The sequence below is a fragment of the Episyrphus balteatus genome, chromosome 3, assembly GCF_945859705.1.
Source record: "Episyrphus balteatus chromosome 3, idEpiBalt1.1, whole genome shotgun sequence".
Taxonomy (NCBI): Eukaryota; Metazoa; Arthropoda; class Insecta; order Diptera; family Syrphidae; genus Episyrphus; species Episyrphus balteatus.
This window is the reverse complement of record NC_079136.1, coordinates 69602431-69618107: the sequence shown is the minus strand read 5'-3', so window position 1 is coordinate 69618107 and position 15677 is coordinate 69602431. Positions and strand designations below refer to the sequence as shown.

Sequence of the window (15677 nt, the reverse complement as noted above, 5' to 3'; positions counted from 1 at the left end):
AGTCTGGACAAAAATAGTATAAAATGAGTTTTAAAAAAATTTGTTTCCCCTATTTTTAACTTTGAAATCGATTATTTCAAAAACTATTGGTAATATTATATTGATTTAAAAATTAGAATCAAATGCACAATTTTGCCTTTTGGAAATGGTATCATTTATTACTGTAAGTGTTGCCGTTGTTTTTTAATAATTTTTTTTATTTTGATAATTTTTTTTTAGAAAAATGCCCCTCCCACCTAAACGGGGGGAGATAGACCCCCCTCCTATAGAAAAAAATTGTTTGTATTTAGCTCCTCTACAAAAACCCTTCATCAAATCCTGGAGCCCAACTTATCCTACTAAGTGCCGAAACAACATTTTTGTTCTATACCTAAAAGTTCGAATTTCTGTATCTGGGTTGAAATCGAAAAATTTTTTTTTCTAAGCCAATTTTGAAGTGATTTTCATAAAAAATACCTCGATCAATTGGGAAATAGATATAGTTTTAGAATATATTTTTTAAATAGCATGTTGTTTTGAAAACATATACTTTAAATTGATGCCGAAGTTGGGCAAATGACAAAAAAAATTGAATTTTTGAACTTTGACATCTTATAAATTCTAAGTGGTTTAACCGAGTTACATGTTTTATACATTGTTAAAAAGGTATATTTATCTTCTATCAGAAACTGTAAAAAAATCGAAAATGGGTAAAAAAATGTCGAAGCTAGAATTTTTTCAATGGGTGAAGGTCCAAAAAACCGTTTTTTGCCCGTAACTCCAAATTTTGGGGGTGTTAGGGGATTTTCAAATACCGTTTCGTATTCAGTGCGACAAGCTCTACAAAACCTGATAGGTCTCCACCCGCGTATATTTTGAGTGTTACACCGTGTTATAGAACGAATTATGCATTAAATGAGCCTATAAATCGCTGTGTGAAAGAAGTAAATGCTATTTTGAATGATTTTGATTAATTTTCAATATAGTAGAGAAACTTTTAAAAATTTGTTAAATTTATATTTTTTAAATAGATAATTTTTATATTGTATTATTTATTGTATTATTATTGTATTATTTCGTAGTCTGTAGAGTATTGTAACTCAATTGATGTAAATAAAATTAAAATTAAAATATTGTTCGCTTTTTTCTTAAGTAAAATTGGTGTTTCTGTTCAAGAGACGCGCAGTATATTCCGTTGTATTTCACGATTTACAAATCGAATGGGTCACTGCGGTGTATGCGTAACATTTTTGTTTATGGAAATACTGAAACAGTTAAAATAAAATTCTCTATTAATTTGAAGAAAATATTTTGTCTGAATTTTCTTATCGTAAATTGGTCGTTTATAGTTTTATATGTAGGGCTAGGAACACACATGCGATTTTGGTCACGCGATTATTCAATCGCAAAAATGGATCACAAGGATTTAAATGGCTGTTGGAACAATTTTCTAATTTTTAATCGATACTATTATTTAAAAGCATGTGTTGCAATTTTCTTTCATGTTGGTTTTGAAGAAAAAGTATGCCATCATGAGCACAACTTCCCCAAATTTATGTAATTTAAAAGCTTAAAAAAATAAACTCATTTAAAATTATTTTTATTATTTGTTTTAATATTATAAAAATCAAAACTGGGCAAAGGGTACATGACTAGAGCTTCTCTTGGATTACAATAAGATTTTAAATTAGTATATACTTAACATTTAAGTTTAACAATTTTATTTTTGTTTGTTAATTAATACTATGATATTACAAATAATTGTGTTTCAGTATATACATAAATTATGGGATTCATATAATTTGATCAAAATTTCGAAGGTTGGCAATTTAAATACTAAGCACCTGTATTTTAAAATGTAAAATGTACCAGGCGTGAAATATAATAATAATAGGTAAAATGGTCATCTTATTGTTTTATTTTATTTATTTTTTCTCATCAAATTTTATGTTTCTAATTTGTTATAACATTTTCAATTTGTATTTCACACATTTTGCATTTGTTTTAATTTTATGCGTGTTTTCTTTTTACTTTTCTATAGTATACATAGATATTTATTTTTTTTTAATTTTTCACTTTGATAATTTTAAAACATTTAATGGGAATGTATACGATTTATGTATAAAATTCGTTTCAATAAATTCGTTAACATTATTTTTGTTTAAATTTAAATTTGTTTTTTATTTACACTAGCATAATACAACTAAATAATTTATATACATACACTTAAATATTTGAGCATTAATCTAATTAAAAATTTAATATAAGTTATTTTTTTCGTAGTTTCCCGAATCATGCATATTACATATCCATATGTATATTCATTGCGCTGAATTATTTTTTGTTAGAGCACCCACATGATACATTGTTTTTTGTCTTTGTTTTTTTTTTTTTTTAATTAAGGAAACGTTCCATTCTAGGATTATTTAGTGCACAAAAATAATATCCAGGATAATTTTGTGATGCAGGGCCAATGTCGCTTATGCTGTAGTCGTTTAGATGGTGATAGTGGTGGAAACCTTTGGGTTTTTGTCACGATATCAGATTATTATTTGTACCATGAACTCGCATGTGACGATTCAGATTTCCAGATTGAGAGAATCTGCAAGAAAAAAATAAATAACGATGAAACTTAATTTAAAGAAGTGGCCTGCGGTAAATAATATTTCATAATTTCTTAAGTAGACCAGTCATTTAAGACAATTAAGTTCGAAAAAAATTGCACTGATACCAGAAGTTTAAAACCAAGTTTACAGCTCCAAAAGACCTGTGCCAACAAATAAAAAAAATTGTATTGGGTTGCAAACCAGAAGCGAAGCAAGAAAAGTTAACAAATTCTAACACAGATTATACCAACGGAGATTTAAGGCCCAATAACACGATACATTTTTAACGCTAAAAAAAAGTCAAATAACACAAATGTAATAATGGGTCTTAGGTCTTAAAACAAAACCAGGTTTTCTTCCATTTTATAAGTACTAAGTACACAACACATTTTTTCTTATCCTTGCACCTTGATAGAATACCAAAAAATAAAACAAAAATATAAATTGTCAGCGAAAAATTCATCTGAGTTTAAATATTTTTTGCTAAATTAAAGCTTATGTTCAAGGCGCTGTAGAAAGGCAAGTACAATTTAATTTTTTTTTCTTTGTTATGTATGCAGTTCTAGCTTTAATTCTACATCAAAATATTTCTGTTCAGACGACTGTAAATTTTGCACAGATAAATTGCATAAATAAAAATTTTAAAATATGGTATTTTTAGAGAAAAAATGGTATTCCTTATTATTTATACCGAATAATGTAATATTTTGAAAAATATCAGTTTACACTAGATTTTTAATAATTTATTATAATTTAATAATTGTATATATTATATAATTTGTTTACTTTTTTAAGCCATAATTTTTTTTTTTCGGCAGGCGAAGGGGGTAATAAGCTTTTCTCACATAACTGGTATTTGACCAACTACCACTTTTTAAGTCTTTTTCGCGTCTTATATGGAAAAAATATATTTCACTTGACCGTTTTTTAAAAGTAACTTTGGACTTAAAAATGGTATTACATATGTGCCCATGATTATGAAAGTGGACTTATTAGTCACTTTTTGCATTGTTTATAGAAAAACTTACCTAATAATTTTCTTATAACGATTTAATTGTATTTCTTTTTTGAAATCACTGACGGAGCAATAAAGAAGTTTATTTACTGCAACTTCACTTTCAAATAAACTTTACCTTTTAAATAATAAATATTTTTGTGTTAGATTTGATCGTTTTTTTAGGAGTGACTTAGTCCATTTTCATAATTAAGGGCACATAATGTATCTTCAAAAATATTCTAAATTAGAAAATTACAGCTCTACAAATTTATGTAACTTTCCCATGGAACTGAGAAAAATACCGAAAACAAAAAAAATAAAATGACAAAATTAATGTTCGTACAGAAAAAAAAAATTGTGTACAACAAAGGGAAAATTCTGTTTCCTACAATTTTGGTGTAACAAGCACATGCACAAAAGAAATTTCATCAAAGAAATAGAGGCAGAAATGAGGTTCAAAAAGTAAACAGAAGGTTAAAAGGACTTATCAATAGTTTGGTTCGGCCGTTCTATTGAATTTGGTGTTTGGTAATCAGGTAATGAAGACAAAAAATTTGAGTAAAACGGGAAAATTGATTCCCAGTTAACAAATATACATAGTTAACATTTTAAGTAGGCATGTATTCGAATATTGTCGTCCTAATCAAGATTTGTCTGCAACTAACGTTTCCATGGAAAAAATAGGACTACCAATTATTCAACTGGAATAAATATTTAAATATGCCCCATTCTGAGTTTCACTAGGAAATTTTCGCCCGAATTTTTTTAAACTAGTTTCTTGTTCGCCATCAAAATTTAAGTGAGAAAAGAGTTGTTGAATATTTCACATGTTACCGCAAAATACCCGGTAATGTGAACAACTTTTAGCCCGGAACTTACATTAGGGGAAAAGTGAATTAAAATTTTTCCGGGTGGAATCTTGTTCTCGTGAACGATAGGGCTGATTATTTCTATGTCTGGGCATTATATAACCTACTTTGCAACAGCAAGATGTTTTTATTGAATTTTATAAACTTGAACCTGGATTCTGGACCCTAGAACCAACACTCGCAGATTCGTGATGTAGAGTGATTTAAAGAAAAAAAAAAATTAAAGTTCGTACCTCAGCTCTTTTGTTTAATATCAATAAAATCTTTAATTAATTCCGATTTTTATGCTTTTGACATTAGAAAAAGAAACTCACCTAAGCAAACATAATTTGCACTGATAAGGTTTTTCTCCGCTATGTATACGCAAATGCTTTGTTAGTGTCGAACTGTCGGAGAATGATTTCTTGCATGATGAACACCGATATGGACGTTCGCCAGAGTGCGTTCTCATGTGCGTGGTAACACTCGAGCTCTGCGAAAATCGTCTATCACAAATTGGACAACGGAACGGTTTCTGTCCGGTATGTGTGCGTACGTGAGCTGTGAGATTGGCTGCTTGTGAAAAACTTTTGTTGCAATCAGGACACCTTTTAAATATTATTATTAAATTAATTTTTTTTTAATTTTTCAAAATATCAAACAAAAAAAATATTTCTTACCTATAAGGTCTCTCACCAGAGTGCGTTCTCAAGTGGGTTTTTAATGTGCTAGGGCGAGCGTATGTCTTACCGCAGAGTCTACAAAGATTTGGCTTGGAGTCTGATCCTTCGTTGCTATCTTCGTCCTCAAATCCACCACTGCCAAAGGACTTTGTGTCTCTAACCTGCAAATGTAAAAAATGTAAAGATTGTTTTCGAAAGTTGTTGGGTCTTAAAAAGGACTCACCAAGGAATATTGTGGACTTTTGGGCGGTGAATATGATTGAGTGGGTTGTGTATAGAAACCACGATGCGGTGAAGTTTTTTCTTGGATTTCACCTGGAGCTGGAGCTATTGACTGATTATTGATTGGTGGTCTAAAATCAGCAGTAAAAGAGTAAGTTGTAGCTGCCGGATAATGGGATGGACTCAACAACGGAGGATAAAGAACATTTACGGATGATGAAGAGTTTGGTGGAGTCCATTGCATTTGGGAGCATTGCATTGGAACAGATGCTTCTGTTCCATATCCATGCATGGTCATGTTCATGCTGACATTGACACTCATGCTTGGGTAAATGGGAGGTGTAGAATGCTGGTTGCATGTTGAAGGAGCATCGTAGTAGCATGATTGCGATGCTGTACTTAGTGCATTTGTAGTATTTTGTTGTGCCTGAGTTTGGTTAATGAGTTGCGGATGTACTGTGTATGATAAAGATGCCTGATGAGGATTAGCTGAAAAACTAAATAAAATTTGATTATGTTAAAAATATGTATTTGTTTTGAACAAAACTTTGAATATTCATTATTTACTTGTATGAAGCACCACATGGAGAAAATGGGAATAAACTTGGCAAAGGGTCGATATCTAATGGTGGTAGTCCTGGAAATGTTGACGCCATTTCATCAGAATTCCAATAGGTTCCCAAATTTGTTTGTGAGTTGGGTTGAGGTGAACTGTAAAAATTTGAATTTGTAAAATTTATAACTTAGAAATACGACTAAATGCATACCTTAATGGAACACTGTTGTTTTCAAAGCAATTTCCTGATTCAAAATCAGAAGCGCCTAATGCTGGGATAGGTAAAGATGTGTTCCCCTGGCAACATAGACAGCCCACACAAGATGCAGCACACTCTTGCTAAAAATTCAAAAAAAAAAAAAAAAAAATGCATTAGAGAAAACTGCCAAATAAAAATAAAATAATTTAAAAAAAATGTGCTTTTTTATCTTCAGCGCAATTTTTCAAACATTGAAATAAAATTATGAAAAGAGTCTAAGAAATGGTTTATTATTTTAAAGAAATAGAACTCCTTTTTGGGTTTCACCGAATTAAGAGAAAAGTAATTAAAAAGTGAGAAAATTACCAAGAATTTCTCCGAAAGCCAGATTCTTAGGTACGAATTTTGTTTGGGAGTAAGGTTTGTTAAATGTAGTTATAGTTTCTTTTGAATCTCATGCATCTTTTGAAAATACCAAATCCACAAACCGAAACAGGATGATTGGCTCATTTAATTTGTACTTTTTGCTTTTCCTCTTATATCCACATTTTTTGAGGGAGTATTTCTTCAGCGCCTTTACAATCACTCAACGATTGATCAATTGTATAATTAATACCGCTACTATTGAGAAAGCAAAATTTATATTTTTTTATTTCCTTTAGAAACTTGGCCTCATATCTTTAAAAAAATTATAATGCACTTAAAATGAATCCCTTTTTACCAATTTTCACATAGAAATAAAGTCACATGAAATCTGGTGCTATTTCTTATTTTTTTAACGAAACATTGAGATCATTTTATCGACAAAATTTGAGATAATTTTAATGCGGCTTAGGCAAATTTCAACGCGGTACCTCAGTGCGCCACGGGGTGGTGCGTTGAAAATTAAAAAAAAAATTGATACTTTTCATATTCTACTTACTATTTTTCTATTTGAGAAGACAAGCAAACAACAATTAAATTTAATTAATAATTACATAAAAAAATATAAAATGCTGAGTTGAACTCGGCGGTGAAACGCTGAGTTCCAATTTAAGAACCAATAATTCCATATTATTGAAATTAAAAAAAAAGAAAAAAGTGTTTCTAAACTTAGGAACCTATTCATTTGGTAAAAATTGATTTATTATGGAAAGATAAAACAATTGATTTAAATTGATTTTTGAACTAAAAAAAAACACTCAATTCATTCATTTCAATTGTGTTGCCGAGATTATTTATAGTCCACTTTGTGATAAAAGCATGCAATTGCTATCATTGGTAGTACTCAATATAAGAGTTATTTTGACATATTGGGCCACCTTGTATTCCATCCAGGAGGGTAGCTACAAGAGCTTTTCTGTGTTGCACCCGCATTGTTGCATATCATAGTACCTATAGCTAATGAAACCTTTTTTATTAATATAAGACATACGCCCGATCGAATAAAACCAATACCAATATGCCTGGATCGTCATGTAAAAAGTTATTGCACTCTTTATAAATAGTAATTTACTTAAACAACAAGACCCAAAATATTACCAAGTACTCCTTAAAAAAAAGTGGTAGGCTGATGAAATTTCGTATGCACGTTTAATTTACCATAGAAAAAAATAATAAAATATGTACATCAAAATATTTCGGGTTAAAGGGTGTTATTTTTTTAGTGAGAAAGAACACTTTTGAAATGGTACCATTGCACCACATGGAAATTTTTTGCTTTTTTTTGAACCACATACATATATATTTTATACATTGTATGAGAATCAAAGATAATCAAAAAATGAATTACATTTACCATGGAATATTGAATTTTCATGCAAAACTTAAATTGCTTGCTTTCATTTTTTATTAAATTTTCATACAAATTAATGTTTTGAAGGAGTGAGGTGCAAAAGTAAAAGTATGAAAAATAATTGTGCAGTTTGTGATAAAAGGATCAAATTAATAGGATTGTTAGTACAATATGTAATCCTCATTTTATGATATTGGGCCACTTAATATTTCACCTTTGAGGATGTTTATTATTAAAATGCAAACACAGATCTCAGAAAGACTTTGAACTTTGATTGGGTGAACCGATTTTGAAGATTTATTTTTTAAATTAAAATGCTGGTACTCCCAGTTTGGTCTAGTTCTGACTATGGCATTCATGAGAAGTCGGGTTTTGTTTTTTGTTAAAAATATATTATTAATTTCACTGGTCAAACAGCGAACTGCAGAATAAAAAGCAGAACAAAATTTTTCGTGTCATTCTTGTGTGAGATTTTTCGCATCAGCAGCGTACTAGGCTTGATAGAAAAAAAAATGATTCCGACGATTGGATTAAAAGGAAGAATTCGAAAATAAATAAGATTTTTGTTTGAATAGTCAAAACAATTGTTGGCAGCAGATTTGTTGTGTCTTTTGGTATTTGTAATGAGATATCTGACTTGGAATGGAAAAGAAAGCTTTTTCAGTAATTTTTTAATGAGAAGCTTTGAATCGCTTCGCTTAAAACAGAAATAATTTTTAGTATTTTTTTATTTACAATTAGAAAAAATGTTTTGTTTTTCAAATCCTTAAAATTTAGCTTTAAAATTTTGATCTCAAATTTTCGTACACAAAAAAAGTAATATCGAAACGCATTTTTTTAACTTATAGAGCATATAAACGTTATGAATTATGAGAGTTTTCGCACTGGAACTTGGTCAAATTCCACTGTGAACTCGATGTCAAAAGGTTGAATGAAATAAACATTTTCAGTCATCATGTGCAAAGAATGTTTTATAAAGAATTAAAATTTGCTACACGTAGAAAAATGATCGGTTAAAAACAACGTAAAACTCGTGTAAAATTAACAGAGAAGATTGTTAATATAACACCTCCTGCAAACTAACCCCGGTTAAAATTACACGAGTCGACTCGGTTATTCAAAATTTTTTAATCTTACCCACTTTCTCGGTTAAATTTTACAAAAATCTCAAATTTTAACCGAGTTTCTTGATCAATATAAACAAGTTGATCGGTTAAAATAAGCTTCTAAAATGGTAATTTTAAACAATTTAACTTAACCGAAGCGACTACGTTGATTTCAGCAACGATAACTACGAAGTTCTTAACCAAGACTCCGTTATTTTAAACACATTTTTTTAATCCACCGAAAAAACTTCTCGTTAGGTCCATTATTTTTCTGCGTGTACACTTGTACAGCAACTATAACAGCTATAACGTCGACCCTGTAATTATAGTACCAATAGACAAGCAACTCATAGATTATTCTACATTTTTGCTGCTGAATATCCCCGTCGAATTGACACAACGGATTTTTCGGACTGTCAAGAATATTAATGCCGTTCAAGGGTCCAAAAAGAGTGGAATCCAAGCCACGGCGGCGTTCTCAAGATTTGAACATCTGTAAGAATACGCAATTGGGGATTTACGAAAGCAACTTGGCACTGGCATGCACATTTATAAGTTGAAGATCATTAAAAAGTATAGAAACAAAATCCAATCGATGTAAGAAGTGAAAGCGTACGTACGTACGTACGTTCCAGATTAGGTTGGTTTGAAAAAGAAGACTATTACTATTACAATTAAGTTAAATCACTTCCAGTGATGAAGAGAGTTTTTGAATTTTTTTCATGAGTTGGTCAAGTGAAAACCCTTATGTAGGTAATTTATAAGAAACACCACTTCATCTACAAAAAAATCAATGGTTTCCCGCCGGTTCGACAAAAGTATTATTTTTGTGTGGTTATAATTTTAGTATTTTTACATTTATGTAAGTACCAAGATCCAAGAGTTTAAAAATGACAATCCTCATAATTTGACCATACAAAACGAAGTCTAATAATTAATTTATTAGCATCACCATCCAAAAATTGACCTTGATTGATTTCGCTTGAGCTTATTGCTAAGAATACATGTAAAATGTTCTACAAATATCATTCGGAAGGATAATAATTAGTCAATCTTAGTTTTAATCCTTGATTAACTCTATAAAGTATAGTTTTTGAAATAATTGTGGCGTGGCTACTCTTGAATATTAAATTTGAATGCCTAAACCCTGATTTTTCAATCGCCAGTTAGACTATCAGAAGAATAAATGTCAATATAAAAAAAGTTTTATTGCTATGAACAAGCTCTATCTGAGGTTTATTTGACTATTGAAAAATTTGCCCTAAGTGAACATATTTCGTTTTCCAATCCTTTCTTATTGAAAAAATTCCATCAATGTGCCGAACTACTTTTGTAAAGATAAATACATATCTATTTCAAAACATTTACCTAATATTTAAGAAGCAGGTAATCCGTTTATGTTTTTTTACACTTTCACTTTTAATATTTTTCTGTATGAATTCTGAAATTCTTTTTAACCACTTTCTCTAAAAGAATTAATTCTTTTAGTTTTTTTAGTCACACTTATTTATTTTCTTATATTATTAATATTCTATTTGATATGGTTAACTTATTTTTTATTCCTGATTCACTTTACTTTATCACACCGAAATTACCTGTGGACTGTCCAATGCCAACCCGAACAATGAATTGTTAGGAACGTATCCCGTTTCAGCCTCCACAGGACCTCCATTTGAGACATCGCACGATATGTACATAGCTCCACCCTCTTGATCTTCCAGTGAATCTGTAATAGAATATTAAAAAAAAAAAAAATTAAATTGAGATATGTACATTTTGTAAAGGTTTCTATATGTTGTCATGCGCAAATATCCGCACAATATGGAATCCATGCTTCATATCCATACAAATTCATATAACTTCTTAAATTAAGTTTTCTTCTGAATATGTTACCTAGGAAAAGGTATCCGTAGTAAATGAATAATTTCATCATGGCTTCTTTTAAAGCATTCAACGGAACGCAGTTTTAATACTTTTGATGGATGAAATGGCTTCTTTTAGAAAAGCATTCATCAGCTTCATATCGGTTGTGAAAACAGAATCATTACAAATTCTTAGTTTTTTTTTTTTTCTAACAAACAATTGATTTCTAGCTTTTTGTGTGCATATTAAGACACATCTTTGAAAAAGGAATATTATGTCAATGGATCTAAATGTTAATTTCCTTTGTTAATGCATAAAATTATGTTAATTTATTCGAAAATAGGAATACAATTTTGAAAACGAAAGAAATTGAAAATTTTAAATTTCGATTTTCTTAAAACATAGGAAGTAATTAGATGCATCTGCAATTCTGCATCCTATATTTTCCCACACAACCTTATTTAAATGCATACCTACTCGTATAAAAAGGTTAAGTAGGTACCTTAGATATACTAAAATTTAAGTTTTGTATGTTCGAAAAAGGTTGTAAAGCTCATTGGCCATGCAGTTCGATACAGAAATATTTTAAAATTTTTGATTCTTATTGGAAAAGATTTTGTTTTTCTCATGATTTATTAACACTGACGACAGTAAATTGTTCAATTTGTATTCCATTTCGATTTGTGTGGTTGTGTTGGCACCTAGGCCAAAGTTGTAGTACACATCATTTGTGTATACTGTGGCGTATACGTGCTCAATTCGGTTTTTTGTTGTTTATCGTTTATTTTTTTACTGAATATGCAAGAGTAGGAGAAGAGCAGGCGATTAATCAAGCTAGATAACTAAGGTTCATGTAATACGTGGTCATATTCTGACACACTACTTAAAAGTATTTTATAATGCTGAATGAAATGAGACCGAAAACGACCACTTTAAAAATTATTTATAATCGTTTTCATAAAAAAAATGAATATTTTCGAGTGAGCGTAAACAGAAGTAAGGTAAGTAACAGAGTTTTGGTATGAAGTAACAGCTAAAAACAAAACATTGTATTTATAATTGCGTAAAAGAGTTAAAAATCTAATTTCCTATAGCTATCAGGCAAGGCCATCTCAGCTGCAAATGTGAGGATAGTAAAATAAGTTCTTAGGGTATTGAAATAAAGCATTTCTTAATTTTTTTTTTTTTTTGTTGATATTTCCCTTAATAGAGAACAAAGGGGGCAACATTTCTTCCTTATTCGCCGTAAATCTTTTTTCCAATGTTTGATAGACAACAATTTTCGCAAGAATTCTGTTTAATAGGCCGTTCTCTTATATTTTAGGAGAAACTTTGACTCAGACTGAGGATCTTCTTAGTTTGTTATCATTTAAATTACCTTTTTTTGAAGTGAAAACTGCAGATAGGTAATTAAATAAGTTATTAATGTACAAAATAGAAAGAAAGGTAGGCCTAAAAACTCCTGGTACAAGCAAATGCAAAACCACCAGCATTCAGTTGGCCTTAGAAATGGAACAATACAAAACCGGGAGGCTTGCCGCCGATTTCTGAGGTCAACCCGGCGAACCCCACAGGCGGATCACTAGTGTGAAGCAGTTACGTGGGATAGTTATGATCCCCTCGACATCGAGATCATAACAGCGCCGAGAAAAAGGAAGAAGAAGATTAATGTACAAAATTTCAATTAATTTCATATTCAAAATTCTGAGATAACGGTAAAAAGATGTTCTTTTTCTACACACGTTATATCTTTTGATCTAATGCACATACAAATTTGATTTAACTTGAATATGCATGCTGATAATTTTTTCTTTTCTTTGCAAGAAAATTTTTTTTTAAGGTTTCACTTCTAACACGTGTGAATTGCACGCATGACTTTTTTTTTCTTTCCACGTGATTTCTGAGTTTTATCACATTTTTATTTCGTAAATTGCAACAAAGGCTGTTTGTTTTAAAAAAGAGTGTTTTTGTACAGATATGAAAAGTTAGATATTATAGCTTTAATTTTATTTTATTGGTAGATAGAAGCAATCGAGCTTGATGACCCAATTAGCGCAGAGTGGGCCGTTTTGATACCAAAACTCATGAAACCTATGAGTAATAAATGGATTTATATAAAAATAAAATTTTAATTGATTCTAAAAGGAAAAACAAGTGTCTAGGCAGTCCTAAATCCATTTTGTTGCATTGAGGAATGACATCAAGTCTTTGATCTTTGATTCTGAGATATTATCTATGTCAGATTTTTTAAGATTCAGACTGAAAAACAGCCTAAAAACACACTTAATGTTTACATTGCTTCGAAATTACATTTAAGTTACAAAATCGAACTTCTCAATCTTCTCAAATGAACACCCTTCAAATTTGGATTATTAAATAAACTATGAAGGTTCTAAAGTCTCCAATTTCCAAAATCTTCACAACTTTTACAATAAAAAAAAAAAAAAAAAAAACAGATTGATTTGCCATTTTTAAGAAAAAAAGTTATTTTTGTTTTTAATACAAAACAAAATTTTTACCATTTTGAAATCCCTTTAGAAACGCATATTTTTAAAAAACTTTTTATAATTTTCTACAAAGATTGACTCACTATATAAGCGGTTAAAAGATTTCATAGGGGTTGCACATTTTCTTTAAAAAATTTTGAAATTTGTTTTTCGATGCAAAATGTAAAAAAAACTATTTTATGAAAAAATTGTAAAACCTGTTGTATAAAATAAATTTATAGAAACGTAGGTGGCTATAAATTTGTTTTATACAACAGCTGTTACAATTTTTTCATACTATAGTTTTTTTACATTTTGCATCGAAAAACAAATTTGAAAATTTTGTTTAAAGAAAATGTAAAACCGTTTTAATTTTTGGGGCATCAATTTGGAAGTAGCAAAAGACACGAAAATTACTTCCTCCACCAAATTCACAACATTATAATCTAATTATAGATTTTGTTCTTAAAATGTTGCCGATAACATGAAATCATAAGAACATAAATAAATGTGACCCAATCTTGCATTCTATTTTATAATATCCTCGCTGTGATTCACTGTACATTAAATATACACATTCAAAACTATATATCGCCGCCATTGCAGATGAACAAACTCCGCCCGAATTCTAAAGGCCACACCTTATCTGAATAAATTTGTGTTATGAAATTGATTTGTGGTTGGTTTGCTTTATTGGTATGCGTATACGATACGACTATAACCTGAATCATCTCGTGTGCGTGTCCATTTGATGGCGATATCGTGACTGTTCCGAAGATATTCAATAAATACCTGCATACCTATATATTTACTAAAGCTCATTGAATGTGAAACTTGAAAGGTCTTCGTCTTGTTCGTTCCTATTAACACATTACATACCTAGCTGAGCCGGTTTAAAAATAAATAACTTTTTAAGATATCAGTCAAGTTGGTGGTTTCGAGGTATATTTATGTACCTATTTTAAATGTGTTTAATATTTCCTATCTATAAATGTAAAAAATTTAGGTTTCTTTAATAGTACACGCAATTTTAATAATTGTAAAAGGTTAATAAACGACTCACTCAAACTTAAATAAGTAGTTTTTTTTTTTTAAGTAAATGTCAAAAGTTTCATTTGTTTTCTCTATACATTTTGAATAGAGGATTTTCCGTCAACTTGCGTGACGAGGGCCGAGAACTTCTTTTAAGACTTTCGAGAAATTATAAATATATTTTTCAGTAAAACAGTCGGTTAATAATTTTACAATTAAATAAAACAATATTTTATTTTTAGATAAATAAATACTGTTTGGTAAGAGTTTAAACGAAAGAGCTGAGCTACAAACTTGATTTTATTTTTTCATTCAAGCCTCTGAACTTGAAAATCAAATATCAGTTTGCATACCTATGACACGAAAGCTAAGGGCATGGAAATCAGCATGGGTATACCCAAGTCACCAGCAGCAGTTAACCACTTCCACAATTCACTTTTTATAATGATGGAATTAATGTAGCAATTTTATTATACGTACCTATTGCCAAGAAAAAATAATTATTTTAAAACTCACCCAGAATTATTTTCAAGAGTTTGGAACGTTTATGTAAAAATCCCATGACATGACTTCCAGTCTTAACAAACAAAATTTAATTTTTGTTCTTATATTTTTTTTCCGCTTCATTTTGTGAAACATCTTAGGCGCCTGAAAATAGAAAATACAATAAAAAAAACACTATGTTAGTTATGTAACTAGTCTTAAATGAACCATTTATTTGCAAAACATGATAAGTCCACTTTTTTCAAAATTCGTTTTTTTGACTAAATTTGTACTCCAGGGATAACCACGTCTGTCTTTAAAATATGAAGTATCTACTCCATCTATATCCGATTTTACAGCTACGCGAAATATTTTTTTAGTATCAAAAAAAGAATAAGTTCTGGACTTATCATCTTTTGAAAATAAACAACAGCTTCTTTTTGTGTAAATGGTATATTAGATTAATGGCTGAAAATCTTAAGTTTAAAGCTACTTTAAAGTTAAATAATTAGTCCGGACATTGTATTTTATTCTCAAATACAATTGTTTGATAGATTGGGGCTAAAAGCAAAATTGCATATCCATTTAAAAACTAATTTCACATCCGTTTATTTTCAAAGTATGATAAGTCCAAAAGCGTTTTTATTTTTTATCTTTTGAGCTATCGCTCCAAAAATTAAAAACGAAACGGTATTTTGTAGCTAGGCAAGAGTTCTACAGAATATATTTTTTATAAATTTTTCTACGCATATCAAAAGAAAATAGAACGTTTTTTTCTTCTCCTGAAAAATTTAAAATCATGGACTTATCATGTTTTGCAAATAAATGATTCAAATATGAATA

At 29.8% G+C, this 15677-nt stretch overlaps 1 protein-coding gene across 1 annotated transcript; it reads right to left on the bottom strand.

The window, feature by feature from the left end:
- Nucleotides 1-2176: 2176 nt before the first annotated feature.
- LOC129916794 (protein glass) lies at nucleotides 2177-14992 on the bottom strand. The gene is made up of 8 exons (XM_055996932.1): nucleotides 14868-14992; nucleotides 10566-10696; nucleotides 6103-6230; nucleotides 5903-6046; nucleotides 5337-5832; nucleotides 5111-5274; nucleotides 4766-5038; nucleotides 2177-2581 (listed from the first exon to the last, which is right to left on the bottom strand). The coding sequence occupies exons 1-8, from the start codon at nucleotides 14911-14913 to the stop codon at nucleotides 2512-2514; spliced, it is 1452 nt and encodes a 483-aa protein (XP_055852907.1). The 5' UTR covers nucleotides 14914-14992; the 3' UTR covers nucleotides 2177-2511.
- Between the last annotated feature and the right edge of the window lie 685 nt (nucleotides 14993-15677).